The sequence below is a fragment of the Magallana gigas genome, chromosome 2 (genome assembly GCF_963853765.1).
Source record: "Magallana gigas chromosome 2, xbMagGiga1.1, whole genome shotgun sequence".
Taxonomy (NCBI): Eukaryota; Metazoa; Mollusca; class Bivalvia; order Ostreida; family Ostreidae; genus Magallana; species Magallana gigas.
In genome coordinates, this window is record NC_088854.1 from 33,973,232 (window position 1) to 33,991,630 (window position 18,399).

Sequence of the window (18,399 nt, forward strand, 5' to 3'; positions counted from 1 at the left end):
CCAGCATTCGATACCATACAAAGTCGCCCTGCAATTAAACTTTGGAACTGCTATGTGCGCGGACACCGCCGACTTTCAGCATGTTTTGCGAGAAGTGAAACATACATGACAACGGACCATCGTCTGCAATTCACGGAAGCTAAAAACCTCGCCCTGTGATTTCTACCAAAACCTGACATCTGTTTTCCTTTTTTTTTTCCTATGCTTGATTTTGCAACCCTATATTATTTGGCAAGTCCTCTGTAATAGAATCGATATTTTGTGGAGTGAATATTGAAGCAGGTAAGAAAGTTTAGTCTGTAGAGAATTGACAATTTTAACTCAGGAATTGTTTTATCACCAAAACGAAAGACCGAGGTTCAATAGGTTTTCCTCTTGTATTTAAAACAATTAACTTGGTACCACGTACCACAATGTTAATAAATATTCATATTACTTTGAAATATACATTTGGATTTAAAGATAGCATATTTTGACCGTTTGCCAGCGATAATGGATTTGAGTTCAAAGACAAAGGCCCCAATGAAAAACGATGCTTTTTAATGTTCAAATGAAGTGTCCAAACCTTTTAACGTCTTAAGAATATTTTATATACAGTAACAATGTTTTGCTTTTTGAAGCTCTTAAGAATTGTTGTATAGAATTAACTGCCTGGTGTTGATTCAGCTAATTTGTAAAACTGACTAAATGAAAACCGATTCTAAATATCCTATTCTAAATCCTTTAATTCTGGTAAAAATCGTCCAACTTTAGATCAACACGGCGTTGTATGTAACTGTTGATATTACCACATCAAAATTCAATACATTCGCTCGGGAACACGAATTTTACTTGCTGAACAACAGCAGAGTTTATTAACATTAAAATTGACCAATGTAAATACTGTACATAACGTGGTTTGCCATTTGTTGACCGATTTTACGTACATTCATGCTAAGATAATGATTATATTAGCAACATAATATATAGATACGGACAAAATACCGTTCAAGAGACAATGTATACTAGCAGGATTTATAACAATAAATACCACTGACATTGTGTCCCACACACAAAATACTATTGTACTACTGACATTTACATCTCTCATTTACAACATTTTTCAAATTTTTTTTTTGGTTAAAAAGAATTTTTAAAAACCCTAATTTAGATCTGACAGTAGGACACAGTTAATTATCACCCTTGTATTTCCTTTTTCTTGTTTTAATATTTTAGATTTCAATCATAAATTCTCCTTAGGAATTGTTTTTCTCCAAGAAAACTTTTTTATGACGTTCTAGAGAAATTCGTGTAAAATGTAATCAGTTATCTAATTTTACTTGATGACGGGTTAAAGAGGTTTAAAGGTATTTTAGTCCTCGTTTTCAAACCACTGTGCAAGTGTATAATTGGGTGATAAAATATGCAATCTTTAGTACAAAGCATAGATTATTTTCATTTCTTATTACACACATAATTTGTGGTCTCGAATTAACTGAACCTTTTGATGTTGTTCAATACAAGACAACAGTTAAATGTTCAGAGATCTAAATTGTGCCGCAAAAAAAACCTCTCAAAACTTTTACCAATTTTATCTCAGAAAAGATTTCAGTTGAAGTAGGCACTTCAATTCCTAATGGAGAAATGTTTTTATATTTTCAAGTTTATCGTCGCTTTCGAGCCATTTATTGGAAAACGTTTTAAAAAAAAAAAAGAAATGGGTCGTTTGAGTCGCTTAGAAGACGAAAATTGTTTCATTAAAAACCGAATGCACAGGTCTAAAATAAAATGGCCCAAGGTTTTTTTGTTAATGACATTTTCGTACAGTAACCATGTTAAGGACAGATGACGCGATTTAGGACATGTAAGTATTTTAATACTTTAAAAAGAATATGCAATCGTTATTTATAGACGTCCAGAGATCAATGAAGCATACACTTGTCCCTATATCATTGATCACACTCCGGCAATCTTTTTTTTTCCTCATGATAACCTCAATACCTAAAATGTATATAAGAAATGTTACGCCGATCATTTGCTTTTCTGTCGTCCAATCTATTTGCATGCCCTCTAATGACGCCAATAATAATTCGATTAATTTTTCGGTCTATCCACTTAATTTTCACCCAGTGCACTGAGTGGCATTTCTATTGAAAGTATTGAATGTATCGAACGCATTTTGTTGTTCGTGGGGCGAGTGTCAATCGTTACATGTGTTCTGGGGACTTCAAACAAACTAATCACCAGATACTTCCGTACTTAACCGAAAATCGACATTTTAATCTCAACGTTTACATTGCCTTTCATTGCCAAAATCTCTTTCTTTCTCTCTCTGCCTCTCTCTCTCTCTCTCTATTCTCATACATCTCAGAATTCCTTTACTTTGGTAACCACGAGGGTTTGTTTTATTAAACTGGAATCTTTAACTACTTTTATGAACTACTTAATACATGTATAAAAGACATTGAGTGTTGCGTTAACCTCAGCTGAGAGAATCAACATAATATATAATTTACATGTATACATGGTTTATAAATAGACTGAGCATACCACCTGAAATTTACTCAATTCATTTATCGTACAGTCATTACTTCATGAAACCATTATTTGAATAAAAAGAAAATCAATTTTAAACGTTAAGCTAAATGCATTTTTCGTGTTTAAAAGGTCCACATATCTTTCCTCCCTAAATATCTCTTGTTGACATAAGGTTAAAAAGGGTACGAGTATGGCCGTAATTCTCTGAGTCGGTATAATGCCTCCCGCCGGCTCGTTCCTTGCTAGCTGCCCTATTGACAGTGGACAATCCCTTGACTTGCCAATTCTTTAACATCTCCGTGGTAAACATTCTAAATCAGGAACAATCCATTCCAAATCCCCCCAAAAAAGTTAGACCAAGGTGTAATGCATTTCCCCGACTTAGATCTACAAAACTTATGCAATTATGAAGATTTTTTCCCCCCTTTCAGGTATTCCGCACTAAAAAAGTATTAAGCCGGCGCACCTGCTTACGTTCTGTCGTTTTCTCAAATATTGTTCGGCGAAAAAGAAATTCGACTTGCTTATATCGATTCATTCCATTCTCAAGGCCGATATATATAGACGAAAGCTATAGAAGAAGGTCTGAATAGGTAAAACTCTTGACTATGAATAAAAACCCGGAACGGTCGCTGCTAACTGTGATATAGTAACAACCCCTGTCCTTTAAATGTTCGGCGATACTTTAATGCGTGAAAAATTTTGATATTAAAATAATCAGACACCATACGAGTCACGGGGGCTAGCATCTCTTTTATTACGTTCGAAGTTACTGTGAAATTTAGCATTTATTTCGGTAAGTATGATTTCTTCTTTAGGATGAGAGTTAAAAAATTTCTGAAGTCGTGCTGAAGTTGTATTTTTTTAAAATACAATATAACAAATGGAATATTTGGATGTTTACTAATTTCAAAACATAATTTCGTTAACAGTTGTTACCATATATCGTCATTAACCAAGATGATTGTTAAAACTTAATTAAAAAGTGACATTCAACATTCGATTTTCAAGTTCCTTAAACGCCGAAAACCGGCCAAAGAAAAAAATCAATTCTTTTGAAAGAGACTTTGAGTTTTGGAATTATGAACATGGGCATAAATATTAAATGTGAAAACATTCGTTTACAGAACATCGATTTATTGATTTCACGATTTAAATACTAGTATACCATGTGCCAATCTCCGTCATACATTTAATAATTTTCGCCATATTCCTAAGACAAAGAACACGTTCTTTGGTTAACTCGTAGACCAGACGTCAATGAGTTTGCCGAGACGTTATGCAAGAGGGAAAATTATGAATTTGTTGTGGTAAGGTTTCAAACAATATTGTTTTTTTTTTTTACACCTGTGTTATCTCCTAGTTAAACATATCAACATGATTTGGTAATATGCGGACGTTGCCATAGAAAAGCAATGATGTTGTATCGGTTTTCAGTACCTAAAGACAAATAGGATCCTCGATATTTCCAGGATCACTGCAAACAGAGATTTGTGAAGACTTCCTAATCCCACGCGCGGCGCCGCTTTCCATAGATAACCGTTTCCCCTTTTCTGTCAGAAAATCACTGCTTTCAAAAATTGTAACACGTGGATCAATCGAAATTCATCTCGAGAAAGAAGTGTTTGACCAATGTTGTTAATTGGTACTCTCCGTAAATATTTTTTTTCTAGAATAAATCTTTATTCAAAACAATTTTTTTTGCCCTGTATCACAAAGAGTGTCCAACTACTCGATCTGTGCTTTCCCGGCTCCTACAAGAAACAGATCGATAGCTATTATACGGGAACGGCAAACGGGGACACCCTTGAATTGCAATGGTGTTAAATATTAATGTGTCGTGATAATTCCTGGATAAATCACGAAGCATTGCGACTCGTTTTAAAATATTTATATGTCATTATTAAACTACTGATTTATTCAATTGACAGGAAGGGGGAGTTGAAAAAATCAAAACACGAGGTCGCCAGGATGCTGAATCTAAACAGTGGAGGTTTGGGAAATAACCGTTTATGATACAAAGTCTTGATGGGAAAAAAGACCGGATGTGAAATGTGAAATTGTGGCAAAAAAAGATAGAGGATTGAAATGCCGTCACATTCCCGGAACAAGAAACGAAACAACCGGCCCCCACCGACCCGAGAGGCCGAGTACAAAGTCATGATAGATATTGTGAACGATGTTTGTCTCGAAATCAGAAAGTTCGCGAAAAAGTACATCAACGACATTGTGCTGAAGTATGACAGCTGTGCCACGTGTCTTAACGAGCTGTTGGCGAGCTGGCAAATGGACTCTTCGCAATTCTCAACCTCCAAAGAATTCTGGGAGAAACATAAAATCAAATTAGTGGACGAAGATATACGGAAAAAGAAAGAGTATAAAGAGTTAGTGTTTATTTGTGAGAGGGCTCGAACATTCGAGCGCATGATACCAAACTTAAGGGAGAGGTTGGTTGAATGTGCGAGGGATCACCTTTACAAATACTGTCGGAGTTTTATCGAAGAAACTTACGACGAAGTACAAATTCGACCCATTATCGAATATGAGGAATTGATAACGACTAGCAAAAAGGAAATTGATCAAAAAATAGACTCCTTGAATAACAATATTCTAAAATACGGTGAAATGAAATCGCCATTCAGTGAGTTCATATCAAAAGGCCATATCCATACGGCCTTGATGGAAGAAATATGTGTTCTGAATATTGAGATCGCTCACGCCATAAAAAAATGGATCGCAGACGATTCATCGTACCCAGAGCGATTGCTTCAAGAAGTCTTTTTCAATAATTCCTACAAGGAAAATCTAGTCGAAAACATTAAAAAACTGGAGGAAGAAAAACAAGTGGTTGTCAAAAACCTGGATAAAAAACATCGAGTGAATTATGCTGTGATGCGAGATCATGCTTATCATAAAAAGGAAAAACACAAACTGAAAAACAGTTTAGAGACTGTCAACTTAAAAATCGAAAAACTAGAGAAACAAATCGAAAATAAAAATGAAGAAATCTCTGAATTAAAGGAGGCAGTGGCGGATAAGACCCCCATGGCTCCAAGGGACCGCCAAGAATTGCGACGGAAGCTAGAGAAAGCAGAGGCGGATCTAGACCGTTTCCATGAGCGAAAGGATGTGATGGAAAGACAGCACGGGCGGCTGGACAAAGAACTCAAGCAAGTCTCGGACAGGACGTATGAACTCAAAGTAGAGGTGGTCACCAACAGGCATGACCAGGAGGAGATGAGACAGGGAATTCTGGGAATTGAAATCGAAATGAAATCCATCTTGGAGCGGCTGAGTAGCATTGACGAAAAGCAAGAAATTCTGAAAAGGGTGAGGGAGCTGAAGCTATCTCCAGATACCCTGAGACGGATTAACACGAGGCGACAGGAGGTTACTACAAAAGGTAAAGGAGTCCAATAATTTCCCCCTGGCGCCCCACAAAAAGAGAAAAAAACAATGAATATGATGTCGATTTTCCCAAAATTTCTTAAAGACTCCGTCTTCAAATACATTTAGTACTTAATTTGTAAAAAAAAATATATATTCAGTTTATTACTTTTAAATTCTAGACCCACGTTCTGCAATATAAATGTAATATCCTGGCTCATGAATGTTCAACACACGACAAATATATTTGTTGGGCAGTATATAGTCTTGTTAATTTCCCTATATATTTGACATTTAATTGGTAGTCAATCTAGAGTGTTTTTCAAAAATTAAAACCTGAATTAAGTGCTTTGTACCTTTGCATTCCTGTCTCCCTTTGGCCTAAAATGTTATATCCTGCATACGTAATACGTAATTATTCTTTCTCTCTGATGAAAGCTCCTATTTATATTTATTAATAATTGCTGGATGATTATCAAATTTCATATCGTCTATCCAAATTATTTAAGCTAGAAGACTGAAAGGTAAATAATAATGATATCTACAGAATTCTTCATTCTCTTGTCTGAAGTCTCTTTCTATATATATATCAGAATAGTTGGATCCAGACTATTATGTATTTATAACATGTCCGTTGCATGCATGAGAGACAGACATAGTTCCAGACTTTCATATTCTTTGCATGCATAGCTACTCGTCACCATATAATTACTTAGCAATGCTTTTTTGGGGTCATGTCTATTAAGAGGTATGAAGCATTCGTGTAGCCTACTTATAGGAAACAAATTTTTACTGCAAAAATTAGACCGAAGACCCAGCACATATGTATAATTCTCTAAAACTTCCCTAAGAAGCTCAGCCGGTAGCATTCGCATTCTGGACCAAATTGAGGGCGTACATTTTTAAAACTATTTGACGATACATATTTTTAGAAGAATTTTAATCCGATTGAATGGACAATATTTTCCCAACATAGTGACCCGGTTTTTGAGAGTTTAAATTGTTTTACTATAGCTATAGAGCGACGCGATCTCCAATCTCGTGTTTAATGTAGGTATGGTTTGTAAATAAAATTGGACATGTTCGAACCCCTCTGTTTGCCTTCAGAAAAGACAAATTTGCACAAGGTTTTGTTCCCTTTCCGACGTCTACTATATAAAGCAGACGACATGTAATTTCTCTACCCTTTCCTAAATCTAAACAAGTTTGATTTCTATCAGTTAAAAATCACCTTTATTGACAACACGCAGAAGTTATAGCAATGATGAATGTAAAACTGAGTCCACTTCGAGACTGCAGTAAAACTTCGGACCAGATTTTAAAAGTGACAGCTTGGTTCTGAACTGAAGAAATCGAGAGTCGATTGACACTTAAGCGCACTTCAAATGACATATCGATTCGGTTCATAGTTGTCACACGCCCCACAAAAAACACAAAAGCGCTTGTCTCTAAGCCGTGGTAATGACGCTTCCAATACACAACACGGTCTGATTCGGGCCGTGTAAACATTTCAGCAGTTTGTTTTTCTTCAAGACTTGGAGAGAAAGAGATAGGGAAATCAAGAAGTTTCACTCTCGTGTGCGAGAAGGGCAAATTCCTTCAGACAACACGGTCTCAAATCAACTTTTTGTACTGTATGTCGGAATCAAAATTGACAACAGGGACATTTAATTTTTAAAATATTTTACCCTGCACTATTTTATCAAAATGTATATATTCTATTGATGTTTTCGTTGATAAGAGAGGGCTTCAACATTCTATTGCATTACTAGTATTTAAACCTGCCCCACATTTCATCGTGGAATCACAATGCCAAAATGTCCAATTTAAGAAAGCATTCCTAAATGGAATATTCAACCTTTTCAGACCAAGAAAATTTTGATGAAGTTTGTTCAATTCTCCGGAATGCTTCTTGCCTTTTTAACAAATACATTTACTATTTTTGTAGAGAAATCGCCATCACCAGTAGTGCATGCACATCATAATGGGCTAGGTACTCTATCTTTATGTAATTATAACGGAGTGCTACGCCTAACCTTGATCCGCTTCCATCCTTATTTAATGCTTCTTGTTTTTGCTTAAATAAGTATATGTATTTTATATTTGTCTCTGTTAACTCTTGTGTGTTGTTTGTGAGAGTTTTTTTGTTTGTTAAATCTAACATAAGGAAGAAAATTATACACCTTTTCAAATTCATTAACTCGAATTTTAATTTGAATTTGAATGGACTGCGATATTGTATGAGTAATTGACATTCTTTACCATTAAGTAACAAAGTAATTCAAAGATTTTAGCTTAAAGATGACAAAAAAACCGCAATATAATAAGTTTTCAAAGATTTTATTGCTTTATGTACACGGATACTTCAATTTATACATGTTTCTTGATAAACTATTCATCAGAACCGTGAATGATAAGTTGATAACATACTGTGTGACTTTTGTCAAACCCCGCGTATAAAGTTAAGCTCAATGAACGGGTACCAATCTACGGGCTTTTGTAATTCATTTTAACGGCCTTCTTTTTTAAAGTACAGTTTGAATAACGATACAGGATGATATCAAACGGATCTTTCATCGAACAGATTCTACCCAGGGGATCAGAGTTGGGGTTGAGGGGGGTCGATTAAGACTGATAACTAGCAAGTCGGGACTACACATAACTATGTTCTACCATAGGGCTTAGACGTGATGATTGTCCGATAATGGCTGACATTTTAGAATTGATATTCATTAATTGAATCGACAGTACGGAACTGTAAAAAAAAAAAATCTTCCTTTGACACAATGATCTTGCGAAACCGTTAGGAAGCGGGCCGTGTCTAACGCCATGTTACAAATGACTGTTCAAATATTTTCTGTAGAGACCAATATCAAATTATCAATATTCTATTTGATTTCTTTTTTTATTTACATCTCTTCCAATTCCGTGTCAATAACTCAACTTTTCTATTGCAGTTCAACTGGACGACGCCTGTCGATATGTCGCCTTCCACATCGGCAAGGACTGGAAGAAACTGTACGATCGTCTGCCTTTCGTGCCCCCACGTGACCCCGACAGACGACAGAAGGACGTGGAGGTCATAGACAACATTTCGGCCCGTCAAGACAGAACCCCCGAGGAATCAGCATTACGCTCCCTAGAAAAATGGCGCTCCTTTAACAGACAGGGTGATATTATCCAACTTATCCGAGGACTTCGTAAACTGAACAAAGTCGAGCTGGCACAGAAACTGGAGAGCAGATTCACTATACAAAATGTCTACGGATAATAAAAAACAATCTCTCAAAAGGCAAAATCAATCAAATTTTACTGTCTGCAAATGAGTGTCCTACCAGACACAACGCGTGCCTTTTGCTTTGTTGCCAACCATCTTGTGATGTTAATTTCTAGTCTTACATGCCATCACGCATAGCCTCCAATTCTTTAATGCTGTCCCTAAGTCTTTTTATCATTTCTTCTGTGTCGGAGATCTAATAAAATAGCCAAAAGCAAATCAAAAACTACAACACAATGCGCATAAACGGAAATGATAAAAAAGTGACATTATATGGAGACACAAAATATTTTCGGAAAGATGTACATGCGTTGTATAATATATATATATATGCTGAAGATGTTTCATGTATATATAATATTTATTGATTGTACCTTGCTCTCTGATATTAGTTGTGGATATTACCTAACTCCTAAGAAACAAAAACCTTGTTCTGATTACCTCGTTTTGGAGTTTCTGGTGTTTCTCTGATGTCATTTTGGACGCTTTCTCTGACGTTTTTATCAGCTGGGCGAACTTTTTCTCTAATTTTCCAAGTTTTTGGTTAATTTTGTCTGTTTCCACGTTGACATCAATCATGCCCTGTTGTTACAAGCCAATAAAACAGTAATAATGAAATGGAAATATATTCGTTTTTATTCATCTTAGAAAATTCTAGAACGCTACGATTTATGATGAAGAAAAATGCATACATCAAGAAATATGAACCGGGTAGCAATAAAAAAAAACCCAAACATTTGTACCATAATAATTTATTTACATCAACTTAGTATATTTTCACTATTTCCAAAGAAACCGGAATGTGTTCATTCTGCTACTGACAGAAATTCCTGTAATCATGTTTGTTCAAACAAACTAAATTTCGTTCACCTATGCATATATACACTTTCCTTGGCCTAATCAAAAATGCATTCTAATGTATTATGTATTGGTGTTCTCTGCATTTATTATTAATTTACCCAAGTAGTTAAGTGAAATCGTTAATAGTTTATAATTTTGAGGTTTACTATGCGAGGTTAATTTTGTAGTCGATCGAACTATATAGGTGTTGTTTTTTTTTTTTTGCACTTTCGTTAACTACAAACTGACTTAAACCATCAATGAAAGAATTGCATTGTTAAGGAGGCCATATATAATATTTAAGAACACAAACTGTTATTAAGTAAAGAAAAAACTCCAAATATTTTAGGTTTAAAATTTGAACATTTTCCTATATCTCTATACAGAACCCTTCGTATAAAAGACGATTGCAATACCACCACCACGAATGAAAACAGAGGCTGGGAATGCTAAAAACAAAAAGAAAGTTCTCCAACAAGATTACTTTGGGTTTTCCCCTCACTTATAAAGGGTATCACCAGTAAGCCCTCAATAACGGACAACCTAACCGGCTGATTTTACAGATTTGAAAGTAGGTTGTAACATGGTCCGTTTCTTTCCCTGACAGTTTAAAAACCTAAAGCTAACGACAAAAGCCAAGTTTTCCTCCCGCGTATCTGACATATACAATAAGTGGATCTTTTTTTCCCCCGTTTTGTCGTTATTTTGACAGTCAAACCAATTCGTGATTTATTATTAATGACACTCGGCAAATATACGTGATGGCAAATGCATAAACAGTTATTCAACTAGGTAAACTTTCAACACAAAGTTGTTTCAATTGATTTAAATAGACAAAACATTTGTTCCGTTTGACGGAATGGGCTCCCAACACTCAAGATATTATTGAACTGACAGAAACTGAGCTCTTATTGAAAGAAAGAATGGTTGATATCGGGTTCCAAGGGCAACATGCAAAAATGAAAACGAGGATAACGACAGGAATTCAATCCGCTCAAATAGGGCGACTTTTGAACCGAATTTCTCCTGGCTGGACGTGATAGCCTATCAGAGCTGGTAGAGGAATAATTGATATGAATAAGATTGTGTACTCCAAAGTAGGCCAATGTTTTTCAATACACACCCAGAGTTTATTTAATTTCTTAGTCATATCTTTCTAGGCTCATTCTCCTCAAAACAGCCTTTCATTTACAACAGTCTTCAATGAACGTTTATTTCATATATCTGTCAATCTTCAACTAGTATTTTGTTCCTTTTATAACTGTGCTGTTTTTACCGAATCTTTCCTTCAGTTGGTTTAAATGATGGTAGAAAATTATAGGTCTCAATAAAATCATATTGGTATTTTAAAGTATAACCGCAAGTATAGCAAGTCTTAATAAAATCATATTGGTATTTTAAAGTATAACAGCTAGTAAAGCAAGTCTTAATAAAATCATATTGATATTTCAATCTCAATATGCTCTTGTCTGTCTGTTTGTCTGTCTGCCCCATTGTTCAGCAAACACTGTCATATTATCTTCCTTGAACATGTTCATTGGTGTCCTATCTAGCGTCATACCCAAAAGGTGGCAAACAAGGCATCGACGAAAGAAGCTTAATTTAAGTACCAACAAAAGAAGCACACTGTTATGTATGTAATCAATAATATTTTATAATATTCTATCCTGACTACCATTCTCCCTCCTCGCTGGGCCCTAATTCCTATAGCTGCCTGGTCAAGTAGGTCTATGTGAGCACTTAGAGATAAATCAACACTCATTATCCCCAATATCAGTAGCCCTTTCCCAGCAACCCTTTGAGCTTTACTGGGTGCATTTCTCATTATGTACTTGATAGTGATTTACAAGTACCAACACAAAGGAAGGAGAGAGAGCAAGAGAAAGGCACTTTAATACTTCAATACAGAGGTAATCTCTTTTTAAAGCGCTAAGCATAGCTCAGCGCTTTATTGTCGTTAGACTTCTATTTCCGGTGCAAGGAATAACTGCCCTCTATGAGCAGAAATATACATCATTTAAACTGGTAAGAGGTATAGGGAACCAGTTATCTGGGTGACGGAAATGGCCGAGTAGATACGATTGGTTTGCGGGGCTTACGTACATCAGCACGGGATGCTACGCAGTGATGAAAAAATATAGTGCGTATTCAGAAGCTAAAATATAGAAAAAAAAAATCGATTCTTTGCCAGAAAATGTCAAAAACTGTGATAAATTACTGTTCAAAAGGTATAATTTGTGATTTTAACATATCTTTTTTCAGGCAAGTATCCATATACAAGTCGTGTTCAGCTTTAATTCACATCATCTTAAGAAAGTAACATATATTTATAAAAATCTGGCCTTCGATACTTTAAATTGATATTCATTAAACATAAACCAAAATTTCAATAAGGCTCATTTCCGCCTACGCTTGCACACAGTAAATTTTCTTAGAACCAAGCTAGGTTAGCGCTTTTCAGTACTTTCAGTACTTTGATTTTGTCAAGATTTTTAAACACTCCCCCCCCCCCCCTCTTGCTCTTTGCTAAATATTCCAACTTCTCTATTTTCTTTTTCTAATTAAGATATCCATACTTTCTCCTGCTTTTTAAATTCCAAATTGATTTCTGTCTTCCTTCTCCCCCCCCCCCCCCTTTTTGGCCATACCACATGGCATCTAACCGCAAACAATAAAAATTGAAATTCTTTGAATGAGTCACTTTCAATTTTAATCAAAATAAATTTATGTAAGTTTAAATTCGTTGAACACCAGAGCTGAAGCAAAGATTTTTTTATGGTGCACTGCAAAGTACATAAACAATCCTATGGGATCATTCTGGTATCTTAAATCGTTTCCTAACCCCAAAACGATTCTGACATCTGACCCCCTATAGAACAAAAAGTGTACTCTAAATGACTGGTGGTGAGTCATTCTGGTCACTTTTCAACTCGAGTCAAACGCCTGTAAAACGAGAGAGATAATATCCCTCGGAGCTATTGCAGAGTCCATTCCACATGTGTTCCCCGGTTGTTGCAATATTACTAATACGGGTTATCAGAACAGTTAGAAAACTAAATATAACTAGAGATTAGGCCGTTTGTACAGTAGTCCCCGCACTGATTGTCGTTGTCAACTGTCGCCCAATGACACAGCAACCCTGGAATGCCATCACCTCACCGCCTTCACTCACCACCCCTGACAACATTTCTCCCTACTCCCCTTGGATTGTTACACCTTCTCTAATGAAAGCAAAGTTTAAAGAGGGCTAAAGAACAAGTGAAACGCCAAAAATGGACCTCGATATTGTAGAAAGGAATTAAGGAGACAAAATCCCGGACTAAATGAATGTGAAAAGATGAAAAGAAATCTGTTTTCATTAATACATCCTCTATATATAGCTATATTAATTAAATCCTGCTATTTAAAGCAATGCTTTATAAAAATAAAACCATTATTAAATAGAGGCTCTTCATATCTGTCTACCATTTACAGATTACCGGTATTCCCCCGTTAGAAAAAGACAGTTGAAAGACACAACTCTTTGAATCCAGCTCGTGGAAAAAACTGGACCAGACAAACAAAATCACATGGGCATGTGAAACGGAAAAGAGACATAAAGTCTGTATTTAGATCGAAAACCTTATGTCAACTTTTCTTTCTCTAATTCTCACTTCACACAATCGCTAGATATCATATCAATGTGTATTTGTCTATTTGCACAGAACCAAAACTAATAAAAAAACACTTGCAAAGGGGGGAAAAAAGGAGTACCAAAGAAAATTATCAACCCCCTTGGTCTAAAAGACAACGTATATATATCAATCAATCTCAAGAATCAGGTGTTAGATGAAACCAGGCCCAGTATTCCTTCTCCATTTCTCACTGTATACAAAGTCCCCCCTTTGGTCTGCTCCCGGCAATATGGCTCGAAATAAAAGTTGCCTCCTTGAGCAGGCCAAGTTGTAAAAAGATTTGAAAGGTTGACAAAAACAGCGCCAGTGAAATTAATTGCCATGATCTCTTGACATATTTGTTTGCAGTGGTCGAACCCTGGAAAGATTGAAATCTCTCCCCATAAGAAATTTCTTGTAACAGGTGAAACTATGTGAATTGTTTGATGATAAAAAGAATTTTTAGTAAATACAAGGCATTTTTTGGAGCCTTCAAATTTTGTTACAGTAAATCTTTAAAAATAAAAACGCTAACAATTTTAGGTCAACATTCTCAAAGGTTTACAATGATAGTGCATTTTTTCCAAACAATCCATTAACTAGGTTTGAAAACTTTTAAATTGACTACCAATACAAAAAAGCATGACTGTCATTTCTTAAAAAAATATTTGGAATTTGGAGAAAAAAATGAACACTTTTACTGGTATGTACACAAATGATAAACTATAAAATCAGCTACATTAGAATATGTCAGTTACTTCTTTAAACCATTCAGATTTAAAAAACAAAATCTATAGAACAAAAGGAAATTTCACTCTAATCATGCTCAGCCTAATTATTTTTTAAACCTCTACCAATTTAGATTATTACTGTACAGAAGAATTACTTAATGACAACGAACTTGAGGTCAAATAATTCTATGGAGGGGCAACTGAAAATGCATTCAGTCTTGCAGTAATCATTTTGTTAGTCTTCTTTTGTTATCCAATCCATACACAATTATAATTCCTGCTTTAATTTACTCATTTCATTAACGATGAATTGCCATTCCATCACAAACTAAAAGATAATAACCCTCAGCTGGTCCAAAAGACACGGCTTCATTTTTATAGTTTGCAGGAAACTAAGAAAGACAAAGGCAGGAAACGGAGATCAATATTAAAATAAAACAAAAAGAACAACTACCTTTAAAAATAGGCCGACATCTGTTTGGTTGTCAAGGTGATACACAGTGTAGTCTGCTGGGATGTTGGAGGATACTACGATTTCTACCGACTGACACCGAGTCAGGATCTGTACCGCCCGGACCAGACTTGGATTGGTCAAGCCACTCTCTGGAGACACTCTGATGCAAACTTAAAACAGAAAATCTATCAAGTTGAAATAAAAAATTGCAGACTATATCAACACGCAAGAAAGATTAAAATTCTTGTAATAAAAGATGATTATAAGTTGTCATTTCCTTGTAACAAATCTAACCCGGCCATGCTGATGTATCAGTTAGTTCTGGCAGAGAAACTCTTTATCAGGGTAAACTTTCCTGAGGAAACTAATAAATTCCTATTAATTATTTTGGTCAAATTAAGGATTTATTGATTAAATTTTCTTAAATTAAGCGCACGTTGAAAATAATGATAAATGATAGGTCATATTTCTTGAGAATTCACATCCAGAAAAATTGATGAGTAAAAAATTTACTTAGATTCTTTTTTTTTTAAACATTTCATTTCAAACGTTACAGAAAACAAGCTTTCATATTACCATAAAACAATTAGTAATACTGCATGCGCAGCTTTTGAAGAATTTAATGTCCATATTGTCAAAAATTGTCAAAAATTGTCAAAGCATTTCAATTACTTTTAATTTGACAAAAAATCATCAGAAAAGGCATGAAATCCTTTTCGTCAATCTGCACAATGATGTATTTTGACCGGTCATAACTACAGTTTTCTTCTTACACGCGTAAACTGATCCATTAAAGAGCTGTCTGTTTCAAACAAAGCAACTTCAAGGGTAATAATCAATAAAAGGGCAATCGGGCCAGATAATGAAGAAATTATGAAATCAGTCGGCTTCTGTTTTCCAATTAAACGGTGCTGGTAACGCTATCTTTCTGGCTGGTGAAATGATCTGTTTGTCTTGCCTCCAGGAGGCTTCTTGTTTGTGAGATTCATGCTCTGATGCTCATATTTCTCTGTGTACTTAAATTAGCCAACACAATAAATCAGAGACAGTCTGTGTATACTCTATTATCAATCAGGAAGAAAATTAAATCTGAGTACCGGTAATTCTAAAACAAAAACGTAGATGAGCTTGGATCTTCTGTTCATAAATTCTTGCTTAATTGAGTATTTGTTCTGAAGACTTTAGATACAGCATGCAATAACACCCAAACCAAGCATCAGGAAGATTAGCTTTTCGTATACTCATCTACATATCATTGTAGACAGTCACACAAGACTGTATGTACAGTAGCATCCAAACTGGTGTTGAATTGTCCATAGTTCAATCAATTTTTTACATAAATGGGGCAAGGGATTGTGTGAAAAGAGTATCAAAGTTTTATTCAGAGTAGGTATGTGTACAGTAAGTAAAGAAATGTCACTGAATAATTTTTCCCAGACTATATACTTTTATCATAGAGGTCTCACACCACAGTTCTATATCGGGGCCAGAGCTACTGTGGTTTCATCAATATTCGTTGAATACTAATTTTCGTGGATTTCGTTGTTAAGTTGATCCATGAAATTAAATGTTCATTGAAGTGCAATTTTCATCAACATTTTATATTGTTTAGGCATTGGCCATGAATTTATGTATCCTTGAAACTGTGAGTTTCACTTTATCCACGCAAATTAATACCCTTGAATATTAATGAAACCACAGTATTGGAATTGGATATTGGAAATGGGATAATCAGTGGCATTTTGGGTAATATTGCATGCATGTATATTAATATTAAACTCATCATAGTTTTCACTTCTGCTTTTTGTAATAAATTATACAATATGTGTTCTTTATTTTGAAGCATGACATGATGTTTTATACTGACCTTTCAGGAGACTGCTCCTGACACTGTAGCGGCTTGAGACAGATAAAACTTGGGTCACTATAGTCTTTACCTGGTCAACAAGCATCTCTGTCTCCCTATCTCTGTATGGAAACTGTAAAATGAAAATCCAAAATTACCAAGGCATATCTTAGCCAACAAATTCAAGGAAATAATACCCCCACCACCCCCCATTGAGTCTAAAGGTCAACCCACCCATTAAGTGTACCTGTGTATCTATGCATATCTTATTTGTTTTAAAAGTATCCACTCCAGAATTCTTCAGAGATTATACATGTATGCACATGCATATTGTCAGATTTTCTCAATAATTGATTGAAAGAAGAAAAATGCCTTAATTTATGCAAGTCACCTCTTGTACAGTAATCTACTAAAATTATCTGAATTAAAAACCTTAAAATAACTAGAGAACTTTATAAAATTGTAGGGGCTGATTTTCTGCTCTGTATACACTTTCTACTGGTAGGTCTGAGTATATAAAGGATTATATATCAAGATAAACAACCGTACGGACACTGCAAAGCAGAACATCTCCTCAGTATAGAGCATATTTCTAAGAAATGATGCAAGGACAGAAAGAAGAATTCAAAACCATATTGCACAGAACTTATAAGTCACACTGGCATCAACCTGACTTAAGCCAGTATGGAAGGGAATGCATTACCGCCAAAAGTCTGTGTATCTTGCTTTTATTCTTATTATGCTAATTTCTTTATTCTTCAGTACATTTATGCATGTATATCACTTTATTGTTTTCATATCCATGCTTGCTTATCAAATTTCACTTTGATTTTTTTTATTGTGCTTGATTCTATGTTGCAATATTATCATCTTATCAGTGTAAATTCTTACATATGTACTTCTTTCTTTTATATTCATGCTGGTTCATTACTAGTAAGATTTTGGTTCTTTACTAGTAAGATTTTTATCTCTATTATCAAATATAAAACTGAATTCATTACTCCTAACCCTGTTATAATTGATTAATGAATGATTGGTATTCAAGCTTAAATGATGTGTCCATTATGATTTGGACGCAATTTCATCAATAAGGGGTACCCATGCAGGGATGATCATGTGATTCTGAAGCCCATAACAATTGTTTATAAATAGTTTTTCACATTGAAAAGACTGAAGTTAACCAAAAAATCTTTGGTACATTTAAAAGTTATATAGAATGCACTTGTTCAATAATTACAGGGACAGAATTTCTGGTACCCTTTAAATCTTGAATGAAACCTAAAATATTCCTTAAATAGGAAAAAAAGCCTTTGCCACATTGTGTTTAATTAAGCACCTTGTAAGATGTACATATAACATGACTTATGATGATCTGTGGATGACCTCACCTGTGTTGTGTCTGGGTAGCGGGCCACACAGATGCTGACTGCCTTGTCCTTGACCAGCAGTCTCTGATACAGTTCCTCTGACAGGTACGGCATGAAGGGACTGAGAGCCCGCAGAAATGTGTCCACGCACAGACACAGTAGCTGAATGGTGCTCTCCTTGTGAGCCTCATTGTCACCACTCAGAATGTGCTTAGAATATTCCTGTATCAAAAAAAAGATAACTTGGTACCTAATAAATCATATATTGAACAGGGGAAAATATGAAAATTAGGTTTTGGTACCTTTGAATGAATTTAAGCATAGTAA

The 18,399-nt window shown here is 35.1% G+C and overlaps 2 protein-coding genes across 6 annotated transcripts in view; one reads left to right on the top strand and one right to left on the bottom strand.

Moving 5' to 3' along the window:
- LOC117680431 (uncharacterized protein MCAP_0864) lies at nt 1–9,185 on the top strand. 5 transcript variants are annotated; one of them, XM_034445818.2, is made up of 4 exons: nt 1–282; nt 4,449–5,920; nt 7,853–7,897; nt 8,862–9,185. In XM_034445818.2, the coding sequence occupies exons 2-4, from the start codon at nt 4,606–4,608 to the stop codon at nt 9,173–9,175; spliced, it is 1,674 nt and encodes a 557-aa protein (XP_034301709.2). In that variant the 5' UTR covers nt 1–282; nt 4,449–4,605; the 3' UTR covers nt 9,176–9,185. The 5 variants fall into 5 exon arrangements, with proteins under 5 accessions (XP_034301709.2, XP_065932367.1, XP_065932368.1 ...); XM_066076295.1 differs by lacking the exon at nt 7,853–7,897 and adding an exon at nt 6,414–6,428 and having other exon boundaries at nt 2–282; XM_034445817.2 differs by lacking the exon at nt 1–282 and adding an exon at nt 3,097–3,313.
- Nucleotides 8,229–18,399, bottom strand: part of LOC117681416 (valine--tRNA ligase) — a 21,773-nt gene continuing 11,602 nt past the window's right edge. The window contains exons 19-23 of the mRNA XM_066076294.1: nt 18,094–18,294; nt 16,727–16,838; nt 14,860–15,029; nt 9,623–9,763; nt 8,229–9,377 (exon numbers count right to left, since the gene is read on the bottom strand). Of these exons, the coding sequence (XP_065932366.1) occupies nt 9,300–9,377; nt 9,623–9,763; nt 14,860–15,029; nt 16,727–16,838; nt 18,094–18,294 (702 nt within the window). The 3' untranslated portion in view covers nt 8,229–9,299. The remainder of the gene's footprint in view (nt 9,378–9,622; nt 9,764–14,859; nt 15,030–16,726; nt 16,839–18,093; nt 18,295–18,399) is intronic.